Source organism: Osmerus eperlanus, chromosome 19 (assembly GCF_963692335.1).
Source record: "Osmerus eperlanus chromosome 19, fOsmEpe2.1, whole genome shotgun sequence".
Classification (NCBI taxonomy): Eukaryota; Metazoa; Chordata; class Actinopteri; order Osmeriformes; family Osmeridae; genus Osmerus; species Osmerus eperlanus.
In genome coordinates, this window is record NC_085036.1 from 10,606,685 (window position 1) to 10,626,159 (window position 19,475).

General features: G+C 44.0%; 3 protein-coding genes across 3 annotated transcripts; 2 read left to right on the plus strand and 1 right to left on the minus strand.

Moving 5' to 3' along the window:
* Positions 1-17: 17 nt before the first annotated feature.
* Positions 18-8,550, minus strand: unc119b (unc-119 homolog b (C. elegans)). The gene is made up of 5 exons (XM_062484975.1): positions 7,819-8,550; positions 2,897-3,010; positions 2,683-2,782; positions 2,292-2,464; positions 18-2,146 (listed from the first exon to the last, which is right to left on the minus strand). Exons 1-5 carry the CDS (start codon positions 8,114-8,116, stop codon positions 2,034-2,036), a joined length of 798 nt encoding a protein of 265 aa, XP_062340959.1. The 5' UTR covers positions 8,117-8,550; the 3' UTR covers positions 18-2,033.
* Positions 8,551-11,052: 2,502 nt separating this feature from the next.
* Positions 11,053-13,250, plus strand: LOC134039434 (beta-crystallin A1-like). The gene is made up of 6 exons (XM_062485307.1): positions 11,053-11,150; positions 11,644-11,723; positions 12,085-12,203; positions 12,307-12,448; positions 12,645-12,787; positions 12,944-13,250. The coding sequence occupies exons 2-6, from the start codon at positions 11,667-11,669 to the stop codon at positions 13,089-13,091; spliced, it is 609 nt and encodes a 202-aa protein (XP_062341291.1). The 5' UTR covers positions 11,053-11,150; positions 11,644-11,666; the 3' UTR covers positions 13,092-13,250.
* A 1,139-nt stretch (positions 13,251-14,389) lies between these two features.
* Positions 14,390-19,091, plus strand: LOC134039258 (Golgi SNAP receptor complex member 1-like). The gene is made up of 9 exons (XM_062484976.1): positions 14,390-14,540; positions 15,028-15,142; positions 15,284-15,374; positions 15,618-15,725; positions 15,993-16,084; positions 16,902-16,976; positions 18,243-18,272; positions 18,439-18,521; positions 18,683-19,091. Exons 1-9 carry the CDS (start codon positions 14,513-14,515, stop codon positions 18,805-18,807), a joined length of 747 nt encoding a protein of 248 aa, XP_062340960.1. The 5' UTR covers positions 14,390-14,512; the 3' UTR covers positions 18,808-19,091.
* The last annotated feature ends 384 nt before the right edge of the window (positions 19,092-19,475 follow it).

Sequence of the window (19,475 nt, forward strand, 5' to 3'; positions counted from 1 at the left end):
AATAAGACAAAACCCATTGTTATTTCAAAAATTCACATAAACCTTTATTTTTTGCTTTCCAAGACTGGCATTTGAACTGTCAAAAACTTTACATATTTAAACAGTTTGATTTCAAAATCATTTAACATGAATCACAATCATAAATAAATCTGTTATACATGTTTGACTAACATCGTCATTCAAGTTCAATCCATTTCAACCCACGTGGCTGAGTCAGGTTAGGCTCCAACAGCTGGCACTACTCTACACCAATCAGGCCACAGTGTCCTCAGGCACTGGCACTACTCTACACCAATCGGGCCACAGTGTCCTCAGGCGCACCTCTCACCTCAGACACCAGGGAAACCAGCCGCTTCGGTCCAGTATCCACACTGTCCCAAATGATTACTAAATGATCTTGTCTCCCATTCTAATAAGAGACAATTAACCAGCCCTAAAGAACAAAAGGTTTCCTGAGAGAGAGAAAGAGAGAGAGACAGAGAGAGAAAGAAAGAGAGACAGAGAGAGAGAGAGAAAGAGCGCAAGGTGACACTGTGGCCTTGAAGGTCTGGATCTCTACACTTCCAGTGACATAACAACCTGGACACATGAAAGCAAATGTGATGGATGCTTCCTGGAAGTTTGTGTGTCACCCATCTAACCCCTCAGTGTCAGTACAACCACAATGAAGTCGATGAGGGTAGGAAGCAGCTTTTGACTGTCCCAAGATATGTCCGGATAAGGACAGCGCCACCTGCTGCTAAACACACAAACACACAGGTCCTAACTCTCTGGAATGTTTTCAGAGCAGACAAAGAGAGGAGCAGGAGACGGAGAGCGCGAGGAAGAGAGGATGTGGACTTTTCAGAAGAGTAAATGCTTAAAAAGCATCCTACATTCCATTCCAGACCGGGATTCATTACGTTTTTCCCCTCGCAAATACAATTGAAAACGAAGACATTGCCGTGTATCAGTAGAGCATTTCAAGTTTCCCTTTTTGGTCCTATAAAAGAGATTTACATATTCCAAATGCCAAGAGACAAACAGACATAATAAGTATAAATCCTCATGGGATGTGGTCGGTACCTAACGTTAGTTGCATTGTAAGACTATCGCACACATCAAGTGAAAAAGGACACTGGGAGGATCTGCTGGTACACGCAAACGGCACAATACACATAGGGCAAAATCCCCTTTTCTTTTGAACAGTTATCACTTATCTTTAGGTCCATTCAAATGTTGTGCTCTCAGCACAGCAGGCCATATAGGTCAATAAGATGATAGGATGGCTCTAAACGATTTGCTACCACATCTAAAGTGTACTATACGCCAGGTATCTGAACTGGGAACACGACTGATCTTTGAGAAGAAACATATCATTACAAAGACACATTTTCGATTATACGGATTGACAAATGTGATGGTCTGTGTACTGCGCTTATTGTAAGAGGTCGAGGTGAATATCTGGGAAAAGATTCAAGTTCAATTGACTTTGTCATGCTGGAGACTCACATCGACAGAAAAACACACCAACTTTCATACACAAACATCCACAAGGTAACACACACACACACACATTCAGAGAATCTGAAGAAATAGCACTTGCCTTATCTTTCTCATTTTTCAACTGGTCCTAAACAGAGCCTTGCTGGTCTTTCATATCCTTTGAGACTACTCAGACACACCCTACCACACACTTATACGCTGGTACAGTCTCTACTGGATCAATGGCAGTGTCTGACCAAGTCTGTTTGTGCGTGTGTGTATGTGTGTGTACGTGCATGTGTGCTCTCCCAGACTCTTGCATTCAAAACAAACTTTATCTAGATGCGCTCGCATGTACAAGTGTGCACATTCGCAAACACACACCTACACACACACACTCCTACACATAAACAGCTTGGTCTATGGTTGTGTTGAGAGCTGTTGTGAGGAGTGGGACCATTGCTGTTCCATGGAGGAGGGAATTGGGATGGGGGGAGAGCAGGGGAGCATACATGGTCCCCAGGTCTGTCCATACATCCATCTGTCCCTCCGTCAGCCAGCCAGGGCCCCTACGGGCCACCGCTGTAGGAGTAGTCTGCCTTGTTGTGCATCACCAGCTTGTTGTCCACGAAGTAGAAGCTGTCTGACTGCGTCTCGTATGGGTGCAGGATCATCTCTCTCACTGCAGGGGGCGACAGAGACACATTCAGCCCGTGTTCAAACAGAGCCCAGGATCATTGGCTGTACAGATTTGCGTCTTAGATATTGTTCAGCTGACTGAACAGTTCAGAGAGGGGGTTCCTGTGTGCTTGTGCGTGTCTACTCACTGACATCCTCGGACAGGGGAGGAAACTCGTAGATGTGTTCGCAGGTGTTCTTGCTGCTGGGCATGCAGAAGCCAAACTCAAAATCAAAGCTCTTGAGTAGTTTCTCTCTAAAATAGTGCCTTTCAATCATCCTGAAGTTCTCGATGGGCATGTCGCCAACTGTGAACTCCACACTGTGAGAGAGAGAGAGAGAGAGAGAGAGAGAGAGAGAGAGAGAGAGAGAGAGAGAGAGAGAGAGAGAGAGAGAGAGAGAGAGAGAGAGAGAGAGAGAGAGAGAGAGGAGAGAGAGAGGAGAGGAGAGGAGAGGAGAGAGAGAGGTTATATTCAAAGCTCCTTAGCGCTATTCTCCCAAGGTTTAATCTCTTCCCTGCATAAGCAGAGACACACTTACGTGGCGCCCACTTGTCGCAGTCGGAGAAAGGCGGGAGTGAACTGGTAGCGGACGAAGCGGCCGGCATTTGGGTCAACATCCCTTTTGTCTCCTGCTTTATCTGACACAGAGAGGGAGAGAAATAGAGTAGTGTAGGGGGGGGGGTTAAAAGTTTAAAACAGTAAATATCTTTAACATCTACTGGACGTGAAACCTAGTTATTCGCGTGTCTTACCTGTGGAAGGAGGCTTGGTGATCTCAAACAGTACGGTGCCCGTCTCCATATCTCTGATCTTAAACCTGGTGAAGTCAATATTGAACACATTCTCATCGGGCCCACACAGGTAGTCTATAAGAGAGAAAAAGAGAAAGAAAGAAAGACAGGAGGGAAGGGGAGAAACAAACAAAAAGGAGTGTTAATATATAACAGAAACCTGCTAAAAGATATCTGGACGGATTGCATGGTATCAAAGCACACCTCTACCCCCCACACACACCCAGCTATATATAGTACTCTAATCCTTCCTGCCATCACCAGGTAGTGTCACTGCTGATTAGTGTTCCCGAGCCGAGCTGCAGGTCTGACTTCCTGCTTCCTGGGAGCACTGATGCCCATGGCAGGTGTAGCAACAGATCCGTCATGACCATAAGATCTGTTACCTCAGTTAACCTACCTCCAACAGGCTCCTCTTATCATCACGTGAGAGAGAGGACCTGACAACAGAGGAGCACCCTTGGATCCGGGGACCAGGGACCCAAGAGAGCCCCAGGCTTACGTCTGGCCTGCTCCAGATCTCACCTGCACCCCTTCCCGCTAATACGTCATTATGTGCATTCATAACCAGTTCCTCTGTGTGTGTATGTATGTTTATGTGAGTGTGTGTGCGCGTCCAGAGCAGTTTTCTCTTTCATGTGGTCGAGTCTGGTGTCCTTGTTTGTCTGAATGTGGCCTCCACTTTCTTTGCCAACATTAGGCAATCCTATTCTACAGACAGAATGGCTCAAGTCAATACATGTGTATGCAGTAGGCAGTAGGGTCTTTTCCACTTCTGACAGATTCCATGGAGCTCTCTAATGCCCTCGAGCACAGCAAGTGTGTGTGTGCTTGTGTCTGTCCTTCTGTGTTACATCTCAACCCTGAGCGTGTTGCATAAAAGATCTCACACTCAGCCTATTACCTAATACCAAACACAACTGCACACACACACACAAGCAAACATCTCCCCACCAATATACACACACACCACTATCAGTCACAGAGCATGGTGGTACACACATGCAGGTCTTTAGAGATTAGCCTCCAGTTAGACACACACCCCAGCAGAAGCATGCATGTGTGTGAGAGAGAGTTGGAGATGCTGCAAATTATCTTATGTAAAGTCTGGCACACTGCCATCACAGCAATTATTATATGAATCCAATAAACATCTGAAATAGTTCCTCTCACGCATCAAAAACAGACTTGCACAAAGATGAGAGCTGACAGGGGAGACAAACCCAAGGAGACAACCCCAAACCACAGTCAAGTTGAGAAAGTTTGCTGTTACATCTCTGAAAACAGTCAACTACAGGAAGTCAACAGCTCACCACAAATATGGCTTCAGACTTGCTATCACACAAGCTCACACGAAACACCACACATACATGTACAAGTTCACAGACACAGCCTTCATATTTTCTCATACGTTACTGCACTTGAGCCATCACAATCACCTAGCAACAAGCAGTGCCAGGTTCCTGCTCCAGATTTAGAACAGGCACGACAAGCAGGCCCAGCCCATCCTCCTCGACACAGAGGGATCTCTACAATAATGTACACATCACACACCCCTTCATTCAGTAAAGACAACTCTGCTCTCAAGTCATTTTCTCTTCCCTTGTTATGTTATTTGATATGATCAAATTCATAGCGTTTTCACCCAATCCAGCTGTTCAAAAATCAGCTGTTCTTGACATGGGGAACGCATGAGGACATATTTGGAGGGAGCGTCCACGCTCCCTGATCACTCACGTGGTGTGTTGCACGAGGGTGGTTGATAGCGACACAGAACTGTGGGACAGTTGAAGCCATTTTTAAACACTAATCCTTAGAGATTAGCCAGCTGGGGGTAGGAGTGGGTGTTTATGTGTCTCCTCTTAGCTTGAAGAGGGGGTGAGAGAGAGACGGAGAAAGAGGGGGAGCTAGCACACTGGAGGCAACGGTCTGTTTTTGGATTAAAAACACATAGGCATGCTGGCATGGAAACTAAACCATGTCACCATGCCTCCCACACATAATGGTTGCCTTTCAGATCATAATATGGAGTATGACATCACTTTCAAAGTTTAGTGGCATCATTATAACCTCGCCGATGACCCCTTAACCAATGAGAGTCCTTGTTCCTCCGAGCCAATCAGGATGCTGCTGGAAATACACGTAAAACTGTGAACTCAACTTGAAGCGAGCCCAGTGTCTGGTCAGGAATATGGCGCTGTGAGTTGGGTATAGACAGAATGCTGCAGACAGCAGCCCTGCAGATGTAAGGGTTGTGTGTAGTCTTAGTACTGCTTTGACGTGACTTACTGTCAAGTCTTGCTTTACATTTAAATTTAGTCATTTAGCAGACGCTCTTATCCAGAGCGACTTACAGTAAGTACAGGGACATTCCCCCGAGGCAAGTAGGGTGAAGTGCCTTGCCCAAGGACACAACGTCAGTTGGCATGACCGGGAATCGAACTGGCAACCTTCGGATTACTAGCCCGATTCCCTCACCGCTCAGCCACCTGACTCCCTACTTTATTGATTTAGCATGAATTAAATCCTCCTCCAGGTCACCCAAGAGACTAAGAATGACCAGAAGATTGGCCATTATGTCTTGGGGAGAATAAAAGAGTTAGGAGAAGAAAAAAAAGTTTGGGGAATTTTGAGCAGCCAACCAAACGGCGAAGGAAGGCACTCCGAAGCTCAACTGGACTAATCTGGTTTAGTGATTCGCATGAACGCAAATCCACCTTAGGAGGGAGGGAGGGGGCAGAAAGGGGCGGGGTGAGGTTTAGGACTGGAGGAAGGGGCTGAGGGCGGACTGTAGACAGGTGTGAGGTTTAAGACGAAGTAAGGTGTGGGGGGGGGGGGACGCCACTTCAGAAGTAAAGACTGGACAGGCAGGGCTAAACCATACAGTAGGATATCACATAGGGTCACTGCAAATACACGGGCATCCTTCTGAAAAGAAGCATTGCTTGTTTGTGTGTGTGTACTCTACGTGTGAGATAGGTTACATTTATGTTATTCCCACCTTTACATTAAAGTGTCCCATTTATCAATCTGTATGATTTAAGGGATTTTAGACCCTTGAACTCAAAGCTATATAACAGGTCACAGTGAGAAGCTGAGGTGAAACTTTTCCTTGGTTGTGAGATGGGGAAGATTTACTCAAGCATGGTTTTGCAAGGGACCATTTGTTAGCAAGCAGCGGTTTGCTGGGCTCCCGCCATTGTGTGCCGCTCAGGTTAAGCATGGAGTCTGAGGGTTTTGAAAACTAGATATTGACATCTCCTCTTCTTCTTGGGAGCTGCTCGGGGTGGTTCTCTGCATTGGGGAGGAGCGTTCCTCGTTTTGCCCAGAGTGGGAGAGAAGACAAGGCCAGCAGCCAGGCTGCCTCTCATGCTGACAGCTGACGAGCGAGGGCTCTCCCCACTGTAGCGTGCGTTTGACAGTTATTGACTCGAGTCTGATATAAAAGACTGAAACCCCTCCCAGGTACTATAGCTGAGTATAAATAGTTGTGTATGCATGAAGTCAATAGGTGTGTATGCATAAAGTAAAGAAGTTAAGGTGCTTCACAACAGCACCAACTCTTGCTCTGAACAGGAGGACAGACTAAGGAGCTGGTCAACTTAATAGTGGTAATAATGGATAAGCAGAGATGTGGAGAGGCAGGAGACCTCTAAGGATGGAGCCAGGATCATGTAGAGAGGGCTGGATGTAGATGCAGTCTTCTGGACAGTAACCATGGATACATACAAGTAGCTAGGGTGATTCAAGTATGCCTTTAAGTGGCAGAGGAAATCAAGCGAGTCCCAACGCCCCTAAGGATGCTGGGAGCCATAGTGTTTCTATGACGATAACAGCGTTGGGCTCGGGAGACAGACTCATTAAAATATTCCCAGACGTCTCAGCCAAGTTATGCCAGGTAAGCCTCACTTAGGTTATACCAATAAACAAACATACATGCACATTATCTTTCATTTGGTCTCTGCTGTCAGGACCAGAGATGGGTAAATGGAGACAGGTAAAAGGAAACATTTGGCTTCCATCTTGTGGAAAATAAATGGTCTGAGGCTCCCAGGTGTCAGGCCATGAAGAGAGACAAGAGACAGAGGGAGGGCAAGACAAGCAACCAAATAGGTGAGAAAAGGAGTTGAAGAGATAAATGAATCATTGAAGAAGATAAAGATGGAGGTCTTGTTTGTCTTAGCAGTTTTACAGCAGTTTCAGTGTGTGTGTGTGTGTGTGTGGGTGGGTGGGTGTGTGGGTGGGTGTGTGGGTGTGGGTGTGTGTGTGCCTAGATGACAAACAGCAACCACCAAATCTCTCCAGTCCACAGTTTTCCACAATGAGGCTCTGAGGACTAGTCATTGGTTCCTCTACCTGTCAGCCAGGTTGTTGTGTAAGGTATTATACTCGACTTAAAATAGTCAAGGGCCCTGCTGGCCACCTGTTAGCTAACTCTGTCCTGCCCTAATAGGTTACTAGGGTTATGGCATCAGAGATGGATAGATATAGGACCAGCTGATCCTGTGCACATAGTCAGTCTCTCTCTCTCTCCCCCGCTTTCAATTGTAGCAGAGACTGTTGACAGTTTAACTCTCTGAATGATTTTTACCCCTAAAGATGTGAGGTCCTTAGTTTACAATATCCTATACATTGTAAAGAGTTAGGTTCATAGCACTATCCACATGCTGAGGGAAATACATTATACAATTTGAACTGCCTTCTAGACGTGGTGTTGCCAAGAGCCATGCACAGTTCCCAACCCTTGAGTCTCATTCATCCAGACACTGCCTCAAACATATTCTGCTGTTCATTTCCATATCCCCATGTAGCCAGTATGTGTGTTCAGAGCGTGTATGCAAAGTAAGCGTGATAGGAGCAGTGTGTCGGTCCCAATAACTTACTCTCTGTGATCTTCTGTAAGCCCAATACATCCTCGGGGGTGATTATTGTGTTGGCAAGCAGCTCCTCCTCCGTTGTCACCGGGGCCCCCACGTCCGTCGAATTGCAGCCTTTCTTCACTTTCATTGCTGCCGTTGGGTTAGGGTTTGGGCTCGCTTGGCCGCCTCCGGTAACGTTACTGGAGCTGTTATTGCTACTGCCCCCGTTATCTCCGCCACCGCAACTGCCTGGATTATTGCTGGTGGACTTAGCGCTTGACGGGTCCTGGCTGTTGCCTCTACTAGTACAAGAATAGCTCATTCTCCGTCCCTCCTCCCCTTTCTACCCCGGGCTTGCAAGATACAAAACAGTCGCCTCCCTCCCACCCTCCCTCCCTCGCCGAAGGATGCACAGCTGCTGTCTATGCCCGGTGCTTAATTCAAATCCCCTTTTCTTTCCGAGCTGGAGTGTGGCTGCACCACGGAGCTCTCGTCTTTGTCGTAACCTAGCCTACTCACCGGCGGAGCGCCAAGGACCAAGGGTTCTCCTGTGCGGGTGGTTTGTTCAGCTGGCGAGTTGTCGAATTCTTAAGACAATTGTTTTCCAAAACGAAACAGTTGTCTTATAAAGACGAACAGATGGTTTTACACGGTCACGGGGAGGGGGAACGTCTTACTTCGAATGGTTTGGTTATGGAGGGAAGGTTGACGTGCAAATGCTGACGAAACGGCTTTTGCCCACCCACTCATCACGATTCATATGATCAGAGAGCAGTTTGCATTAATAGTCCCCTGTGGTAGCCTTGCGCCCCTTTTCCCCTCTCAACTATGGTATGGTCCATTTCTGATGTCACTCAAAAAGTGTTACAATGTAGCCTATTTCCATCCACCGTAACCTTTTAGCTGTCGCAATTATAGGAGACTGCTTAGTGTGAGACCACCACAGGTGTCTGGTAATTGGAGCTTAATAGACTTATTTGCAATGGTTTATAATTAGCATACATTTGAAGTTACTATTTGTAAAAATGTAATGGCCTGTCTCAATGAGAAAGGGATGGGCAGCTCAAGTTTGTCAATAAATCAATGAATCATCAATGAATGAAATAATTCTCCTATCTAATTAATTGTGTCCTATGGAGATTCGAATGTAAATCTCTACCTGACATTATGAATCTTTCCCAGACACCCTCAGTTTCTCTGCATTATCACGGACCAGGAAGAGAACATGTTTCTTTAGAGACAGAAAAAAATACATCAGCATAGTTATTTGCATTGTTTTGATCCTACTGATGAGCAAAAAGTTGATCAAAAAAAATATAAAAGTGTATGCTGCTGTGTTGAAAATAGTGGGATTTTCTAAACAGCTTGTAAACTAATTCTCAACCAACAACCAGAGTGTTCTTGATACTGGACACCATCATTTACATTTTGAATTCAAACTACAGTTTGGGAGATCCCCGGCAATCTTAAATACCATAGAAGAAACCTGACATGTCACAGTTCTTCTAAAATGCCTTTCCATTCTAAAACATAACAGCCAAGACATTGCGATGCATTGGAGGAGGGGTTGCACTCTAGAGGCCACACACACATACTGCAATACCAGCCAGCCATGTACTGCAATCCCAGTTGCTATGGCCAAAGACTAATTGATGTCTGACAGTGAGTTGGGTACCTTTCTTCATAGTGGTTTGCTGTTGAAAAATTGATCTTATGGAAAATACTTTTTTGAAAATGGAATTGGGATATTTTCCTCTTGCATTCGTGAGAACAAGAATGGACTGACTACATAATATGACAAAGCAGGACAATGTAGGAATGAACTATATAGAAAACCTCTCAGAGGGTCAGAGCAACGAGACTAAAAACGAGGTGGATACCTGTCTGAACTGCTCTGAACTTGGACTTCAGTAGTGTACATTTGTTTATGTGTGATTGCCCTTCCGTTTTGGAATGGTTATGGTCAAATGTCTGCAAGGTCTGTATGTTTGTATGTGATAGACCTTATAGTCCCACAGGCCTACCCCATAGGTTTGCTGACCGTGTCGGTCTCTTTGTCACTCGTGGGCCTGCTGTCAGCAATCAGCAGAAACACACAAACACACACACACTACACAGGAATATATGCTAATGTTGTTCCGTGAACTCACACCTATGCATGCGCACACACACACACTCACACATACAGCCCTGGGCAATGTGCTGACCTCAGTAAGCTGGTCCTACATGCTCATTGTTAGGCGGAGAGAGACGAGGAGGTGGTGGCTTCTGTTAGCTGGTTAGCATTGTGGAGCCCTTATGTCTCTCAGGCCTGTTTTGTTCAGTCTCCGCTTGTTTGCTTTAGCAATACAATGACAGAAGGGAGAGCCGTAGAAATGTAGTACAGAACGTATATGGCCTAGGGCCTCTCTCCCCTTTGACTGTATTTCAAAGGATGCATCTGGCTAGGTTATTTACAGTACATGAAGATTAGATCTAGATGTATTATTATTCTTCAGTCATTGTAAAGAATGAATAATTAAGAAGAATAAAACGTTAAAAGGGTTTGTTTTTGTGCATGGAACATCCTATTTCACCAGAATACAGTTGCACTGTATTCTAACCAGTGAGAAAATGAAATCATTGTTACAACTTTCTCATTACTAAAATCCTTACCCATTTCTATCTCTCATTTTCTTTCCATATTGTTAAAACCTCACTTTCTGTCCCTTGTTAAACACTTTATTTATATCCGAGTTATACTGTCTATCACACATAATCAGCCAAAGCCAAAGCATGTCAGTGGTGTGCCAGTCAATTTAAATCTATCCAAACCATGCTCTGGGCAGTTCCAATTCCCTTCATTGCCCTGTCGTCCCATATCCTTCTGGTCTCAGTCACGAACAGTGATGTAATTTAAAACTGGGTGCTGTCATTCACAAATGATTGCAATGAAGCTTGCCCAATACAACTAAGAAGAGGCATTAAGTAAATCATACTCTTGATTAGGTATATTGTGAAACATTACCTGAACCTGACGTGACAGTATACAGTATGCATGTGAATGTATGTGCCCGCACACACACATGCACATACATGGGCATGCATTATGTACCTGGCATATAGAATGCGCCGCTCGTTGTGTGAGTCTGTGAGTGTGTGTGAAGTGCAGCATAGACACCTACTCTCTTTGTGTGTGTATGTATGTGTGTGTAATCCCAAAAAACAATGGCCAGAGAAAACTAAAGTGCTGACATCACCTTGGGCGTGCCTCCCCCTGGCCCCTGTTCCCCGAGGGTGTATATATACCCCCACACACACTAGCCTGGCAGACCGCTCAGTGGAACTCCCGAGACACACAAAGCTCACCATTTTAGGTAGGTCTCATTGGCCTTTGCACAAAATTGAGGGGAAACTGTCAAGTTTTTAGAGGAGCCATTACAGCACAGAGCAGTTACAGTGTGTAGTCGGATTTGTATGGCTCCTTCTGGGTCAGATACTGGACTCTTAATGGAGAGTGGCCTTAGACCTCAGAATCCAGATGACTTTAACTTGCGTACATAAAAAACGACATCAAAAAAGGCAGATCTCTGTTTACCTAGTAAAGCTTTCGCATAGTGGTATAGCATAACAGGGCTATCTAGTTAGCCTGTTCATCCATATTTAACAAACACGTCTCTTTGTGCTTGAACAAAAGTAATATCCATGACACATGGGAGAAAATGATTGCTACTAAGAAAAACATGACTTGATACAGTTTTTAAATATATTTGCAAATGATTATCTATGTACTAACGTTTGTTTTGCCTGAGAATGTCACAGTTTTGTGTTTTATTTCAATCCTAACAACTCCTCTCTCCCTCTCTCTAGGGCAGTGCTGAAATAAAGGAAAGATGGCTCAGACCAACCCCATGAACCCCATGAACCCCATGCCCATGGGACCATGGAAGGTGAGCCTACACGAGAAACTGTACACATTGTATCACCCATACTTACTGTCATTAAGCGTTGTAGTCTTAGTATTGGCTACTATGCAATTCTCTTACACCACCACAATATCTTCAGCTAAAACTATGACTGTAGTTCTACTAATAAATGAATAATCCCGAAAATACATCTACTCACAAACCCTTACATTAACCAGCAAAGACTTACACCCGAACACTTACAAAAAAAACCTTGACCAGCTGAGACACAAGTATAGGGTGGGTAGGGTTTGCCTTGAAAATGCTTTCATTTCATGACATTGACTCAAGGAATTAGACCTGCAAGAAACATGTATGACGGTTCCATATGTGTGTGTGTGTGTAGATCACCGTGTACGACCAGGAGTGGTTCCAGGGAAAGCGTGTGGAGTTCACCGCCTGCTGCCAGAACATCATGGAGTGTGGCATGGAGAACATCCGCTCCCTGAAGGTCGAGTGTGGAGCGTAAGTATCTTAAAACTCTCAATCTTTTACTGAGAATCTGTTCTCTCCAGATGAACAAAACACTTAACCGAAGTCTGATGTGTGTCTCTTTGTATCTCTGTAGCTGGGTTGGCTATGAGCACTCCAGTTTCTGCGGACAGCAGTTCATCCTGGAGAAGGGTGACTACCCCTGTTTCGAGGCCTACATGGGCAGCAACTCTTATCGCATCGAGAGGATGATCTCCTTCAGGCCCATCTGCTCTGCTGTAAGTGTGTTCCAAGCTGAGCACATTATGATTATGACAATTTCGAAAAATACAATTTTACTACAAACTTGCAAGTGTATCACTAATAATGCATTGCTTTCATGCAAATATAATGCATACCATTTCTTGAAGGGTCTTTGAGGATTTGGGGCATTTAAGGACTTTACCTGAACTGTTCCTGCTCTTTTGTGCCCAGAGCCACAAGGAGTCCCGTATGACCATCTACGAGCAGGAGAACATGATGGGTCGTCAGTTTGAGCTGTGTGATGACTACCCCTCCCTGCAGGCCATGGGATGGATGCACAACGAGGTCGGATCCATGCATATCCAGAGCGGAGCGTAAGTACCAATCTCTTATACTACACAGTTTTAAAACACCTTTGACAACACAAGCAAGTCACTGCTTTATCTCTGTTCTATCGCTCTGTTGATTGCTCCTGCTATCCTCTCATGGACTGCAAATCTGATTGGCTTTTTCTCATTCTCTGTACATAGTTGGGTGTGCTACCAGTTCCCCGGTTTCCGTGGCTACCAGTACATCATGGAGTGTGATTGCCACAGTGGCGAGTACAAGTGCTACCGTGAGTTTGGATCTCACTCCCAGACTCCCCAGATCCAGTCCATCAGGAGGATTCAGCACTAAGCAGGAAACACCTTCTCCTCTCCTCCTATCCCTCTTCCTTATTCTCCTCCACCTCTATCCCTCTTCCTCCTCCCCTCTCCCCTGCCCTTCCCTGCTCCGCTGATCCGGCTAGTCCAAGCAGGATCTTAGGCCGGGCTTCAGGTGCTTATCGGCGTCACATGTTCACAGCACTTTTTTAAAAACCCATCTCTAAAAGAAAGGAAGAACGAATTCAAGAAAGACAGAACATGGAGATGACAGAACAGAGAGAAAGAGTAGTAACATGTACGTGAATCCACGACTCCAGAGACTGGCTGCGGAACGGCGAAACACCTCGGGCTTTTGCTCCTTTTCATCCAAACCATCGGCATCATCATTGTCTTCCTCATCATCACCATCACCACCACCATCACCATCACCACCATCATCATCATCAGTGTTGCTGTTACTGTGGTTTTCATGATCACCATTGTTTAAGACTGATGAATAAAGAAAATGAGCAAAGAAAGAGCGAGAATAGCTACACATTGAATGGCATCTAACTCTTGTGTCCCGCCCTACCAACTAGTGTATCACGCTTGGCTGTCATCCTGATAGTCAGAAAATATATATTTAAACGTATGACCAGCTTCACAAAAAAAAACACAAATAGGCCTACTTGAGTCAGATGGCTCAAATTAAATCCCACTCTAACAGTTCACTAAAAAGTTGCTCCAAATATTTAAATATTGAAATGACCCATAAACCTGGGCCACAGAAAAGTTCTAGTACCTATCGCACCACGTGGTACCGCCACCTAGGCAGGGATAGTAGTTGCCTGTTGATTCCAAGTACCCTGTAGTAGGCTAGCTGAACAGGGTAAGAAAGTGATTCAGATTGTTAATCAGGTATTACCCCCTACCCCAGTGTTGCTTGATTATCTGTTAAATATATTTGATCACAATCTGGAGAAAATATCTTTGAGAGCATTTGTTTACTTTATTATAAGGTTACACCGTAAGAAATTATTTTGTGATCACAAGACATTGGCAACCTGAGCAAGCTACAAGAGAGAAATTGAGTGAAACGTTACAAAAGCTTCTTTATCCGTCAGAACATTGGCAAGGCCACGTATTGGTCTAGTAAAGGGATGGACTGTCACTGTCCACTCTGAAACACGTGTGAACCCTTAAAAATGGAAACAGGAAAAATGAATGAGGAAACACTGGTTGATAATAATTATAGCCTACATTTTTAATTAGTCTAAGTAAATAAGATGCAAATATCTCGCATATCAAACTTTTAGGCCTATATATGGAGCGATCTCAAACTTCTAATCGAGATGAGACTTTTAGGGTTCAAGTCTCGGCACAAGACACGAGAGGCCGCTGTTCAACCGAGGCAAACTTACTGCTGACTGTCACGTTAACGCGTTGCACGGAAGTTTAATTTCATCAACAAATATGGCCACCGACAGCAACTACTGGGAAGGTAAACTGATATGTAGACTAAATATCGACATTTCTAGATTGTTGTTAGTAGGCTAAATTAGAAAACTTATGTATACCTTAAAGTATCCTTGTATCCTACAGTTAAACCGTTTATCGGATAGCCTACAGCTTTTGATTCGCTAAATTGACAGTGGCTTTCTGAGTCCACAGTACAGTAGCTACCCAGCGCACAACCAGTGCGAACAATAAGTTAAAATCTTATTTTTTCCCAATTGTATTTATGCAGTCACCTAGTGATTAGCCCTACTTATGCAGTAACTTTGGTAATTTATAGCCAGCATTACCTACAACGGAGAGATGACAGAATGTGTTAGGTAAAACAAAGAGTAGGCTAACAAATCTTTTTTGCTTAAAAGTTGTATTCATAAACAATCGAAACGTTATGACTATTTATATTTTAGAACCTAAAGTTTAAGATGCGCTGCAGTGCTACCTGTTGGCTTGAGTCTATGTAATGCTTTGTGTAGAACTGCGAAAGCAGGCCAGGCAGCTGGAGAACGAGCTGGACCTAAAGATAGTATCCTTCAGTAAGCTTTGTACCAGCTACACTACATCCCGTGATCCTCGCCATGGAGATACCAGGTAGCGCATACATACTAAGTTAATCACTAAAACGTCACCTACCAACAATTTCTCATGTTGCACTTGGTCTCTCAATTCTCATCCATGACAGCTCATTTCCACCTCTCTGTTACTTTCTTTCCCTCCCTCCCTCCCTGACAGGTTAGACTCGTTACCCCTGTCGGGGGGTTCTCAGAATGGCACAGGCTTACTGGATGCCGTGGCTACACAACTGGAGCAGCTGTTGGCTAGGGTGAGGCTACACAGGCCATTCCCTCTTGCTGTACCATACCTGTATCAACACACCTACTGTTATACAGGGGCCCGTAAATGTTTATATAAGGCCTGTATGACCTTTGTCCTGTGAGTTTGATGATGATAACGATACAGTTCACATAGATGACACCCTTGTCTGTCATGGCGGTTGTCAGGTGCTGTTCAGACGAGGGTTGTAGCCTGGTTGGGACCTGACCCATTTTCCGTGCGTTTCTCTCAGCTGACAGGTGTGAATGACATGATGTCAGAATACACAAGTACACCAGGAACCTCGTCACACAACACTGCCCAGATGCACACTTTACAGAGACACAGAGACATCCTACTGGTTAGTATTCTGTACCGCTCTGTATATCCAGGTCTATTCCCTGCTGCACTTCACATCTGCTCTTCTTTATGTCTCTCAACTTTCCTTCCTTGGTGACTGTACATTTTCAATAGAATGGGTTTTATTTGAATAAGAGTAAGTGAGAGAAATGGCTGTTGTGGTGTAACTGTTGGTTAGCTGGCAGTTTTGACTGCCCAATAAAGATATCTTTCAGAAGTCCTTGGTGACTGTTAATATGTAGTTCTCTACCTTGTCTCTGCGCTGCAGGACTACACCCATGAATTCCACAAAACAAGAGGAAGCTTCCTTAGCCTGAGAGAGCGAGAGGACTTGCTGGGGTCTGTCCACAGAGACATAGAGTAAGTACCATAGTCATGCAATCCATCTTCTCTATTCCTGATACTATATGACTTCACCTTGCATTGATCTGAGGCAATTGCTTCTTCCTCTCCTACCACTAGGGGGCACTATATTTTTCCCGGAACTATTTCCACATCGTCTTATATTAATTCACGCTCCTCCCTTTCTCTCTTCATCATCCCCTACTCCACTCCGCCCATTTTTCTTCTTCTCTCCATCTTTTTCATCTCCCTCTCTCTGGGGATCCCTGTGTTAAGTGCCCCTGTTCCAGTAAATCAGACCACAAGGCTTTTAGGCAGGGAGGGCTCAGAGTTACTACCTTATCTTGACTCACTCCTCGGAAGCACACAGAGCAGTGGGAGAGAGGGAGGAAGGCAGCCAGAGAACAGAGACCAGGGATGCAGGATAGGGCTGGAGAGAAGCAGAGAGTATAGTCTAGGGAGAAATTGCTGTGCATTGGAATAGATTTGAGAGGGTTTTGGAAAGAGGTGGATGAATTGATATAGTTGTGGTGACTGGATGTAGCAGAAGTGTCTGGTGTGCACAGTAATGGGTAATAGAAGTGGAAGAGATGTAAACCTGAGATTTTAAGAGGCTTAATGCAGAATATCTGATAGTCGTGTCAGTTTATTGTTAAAGAAGAACTCAGCATGGAGCAAAGGGGAAGAGTGAGGTGTGTGTGTGTGTGTGTCTGTGAGAGAGAGAGAAAGAAAGAAAATGTTTTGGGCAATTATTTTATTGGTAAATGAGCCAAACTGACACTGTAAAATACTCACACACGTTTTCTTTCTCTCCCCTTTCCTGTCTGTCTTTCAGGTCATATAAGAGTGGCACAGGGGTGAATAACAGAAGGAGTGAACTATTACTGAAAGAACACGAACACCTGAGGAAGTAAGGAGATGGACCAATCAGAACCAAGCTTACTAAGGGAGAAACCTGCTTCAGAGTATCAACGAATACCAAAACACATAGGCCTAGTCTCAGGATCTACTCAGGTTTACAGGCCCGTAACGCCTGAAATATCAGCCATATATCCATCTAATTGACGTTTGGGGTTAAGATTAGTTGGAAGTTTGTGTATGGTTTAGGATCAGTATTGTGTCGGGGGCTAAAGTGTGATCAGAACGAGGGTTGGCTCCAGGTCAGTTACAGCAGTGACACCTGATGAGTGTTGTGAGACTACAAAATGGCAGCTTACATATTACCGTGGTTTATTAATAGTATTTCTCATTAGGGGTTGTGTAGTATTGCAAGTGATTAATCATACACATAAATAAGAAAGACTCACCTTCCGTGTGTGACAGGTAGAATAACAACGTATCTTACCACAGTGTGTGTGGCTAAATAGACAGACTCACTCATCTCCACCCATGGCTCTTTGTCTGAAAATGAGTCTAGCAAAGCAGAGCTTGAGGACAATGGAGATACAAAATGGTGGATAAGTCGAGTGGGCCGGACAGGACATTTTAAAAGTGAAGGGAAAAAAAGAAAGAAAGCAAAATGGAGAGGAAATGAATTGTTGATGGATACAGAGAAGGATGGATGGAGGAAGGAGAATGAGAAGAGCACTGTTGCCTTATTGATTTTCTGGTCTCCCTGCTGTTGTGAGAGGCTGAATTCAGGCGGTGGATTCAGGCCTGGTCTCTTGTGTGTCAGTCATTAGTCCTAATGGCTAATGGCAACTGTAGCAATGTAGCAACTGTTCCTTCTTGTTGGATGGATGAGTTATCTCTTGCACTAGAAGCTGTTGAGTGGTTAACATGTTTTGAGACTCAGTAGAGAGAGAGAGGGTACAATACAGAACTGTTTCCTGTTTCCTAGATTTCAGGATGATGTCCATTTGTTCAAGAGTGTGTGTGTGTGTGTGTGTCATTGTCATTAGATCATGATAAACTTGTTGGCAAGGGTTGAGTGATCCCTTGGGGCTTCTGTCGGCCCTATCTGCATAAGCATGACCATCATGGACACCTATCCCAATGATCGCTTCCAGTAACTTCTGTGCTAGAGGAGACCGTGGCTTGTGATGTCATTTCAGGGGAGACATTAAGGTGTTCCGTCACTGGTCTTCACAAGTGGAAGTAAAAACATTGTGGAGTGCACTGAAATATCTTACAGTAAAATGTCCTTTTTCTTCTCACCATGATTTCCTCTTCACAGCTCAGACAGACGGATTGATGACACGATAAGGTAAGCTTTTCTTTCTCATCATCTCAATATGTCATAATATTTCAATAATATATATATATATATATTATATATATATATTTTACTATTACACCTCTTGATATTCACACACCGAGTGTCTTTTCATCAAATAACAGTGACTATTTTTCTCTTTCTCTCTCACATTCAGTATTGCCATGGCTACCAAGGAGAACATGACGCTTCAGCGAGGGATGCTGAGGTCTGTTCAAAACAGGGTCAACACTCTGTCCAGTATCCTTCCCTGTGGCTAGCCACCTTAAGTACTTTAAAATGACTCCCACATAATGTCTTGCATATGTTTTGTTCATAAAACTAGAAGTGCTCAAATTTATCTTTTTTTTTACCACTACTTTATTTATTCATGTTTCCTTTACTGGCCACCTGCCAATCAGATCGATTCCCAGCCATAAACAACCTCATCCAGCGAATCAACTTGAGGAAGAGGAGGGACTCAATAATATTTGGTGGAGTCATTGGTGTCTGCACCTTCCTCTTGCTCCTCTACACCTTTCACTAACACCTTGGTAGACATTTTCACTGACCATTAAACTGACAAAGTATAATTCTAGTTTTGTGTATGAATGGACCAAAGCTGTTAAATTAAGAAAGGGAATGTTGTGTGTTAGGAATGTTGTAGCTGATATTTGAGATGGAATGAGTTTCAGGCTCTCATCTACTCTGCGCTGAGGGAATTGATCGCAAGTGAAAACATTCTTGTCAAATATATGTATTTATATTTTTATCTGATGATACGTTTGTTTTATATTATATTATTTCAGGATTAAATGATGTTTTTGGAGATTTACTTGTGTTTTTGGGTTACTATAAAATACAAAAAGCTGACACTTGGCAGGCATAACTGGAAATTGGGATAAATAGTTGCCCCTAAAAGGTGTGAGGGGAGTCCATTCCTTGACAGTATAAGGTGAGAAGCTTCACTTGGTGTACGTTTGTGTCCCATGCTTGTTAAAATTTATTTGACGTGCAAAAATATGGCACAGACAATCCATGATAGAAATTTACAAACGACAACATCAGAGTGCCAAGAACAGTGCATACAGATAAATGACATTGTAAACATTGTCCTTACATATTTTTCATTATATATTCTAAACTGATACAGGAATGGAGGTAATGACATAAAGAAGTTGAACACTTTGGTCCATAATGAAAAGTCTCCAATTC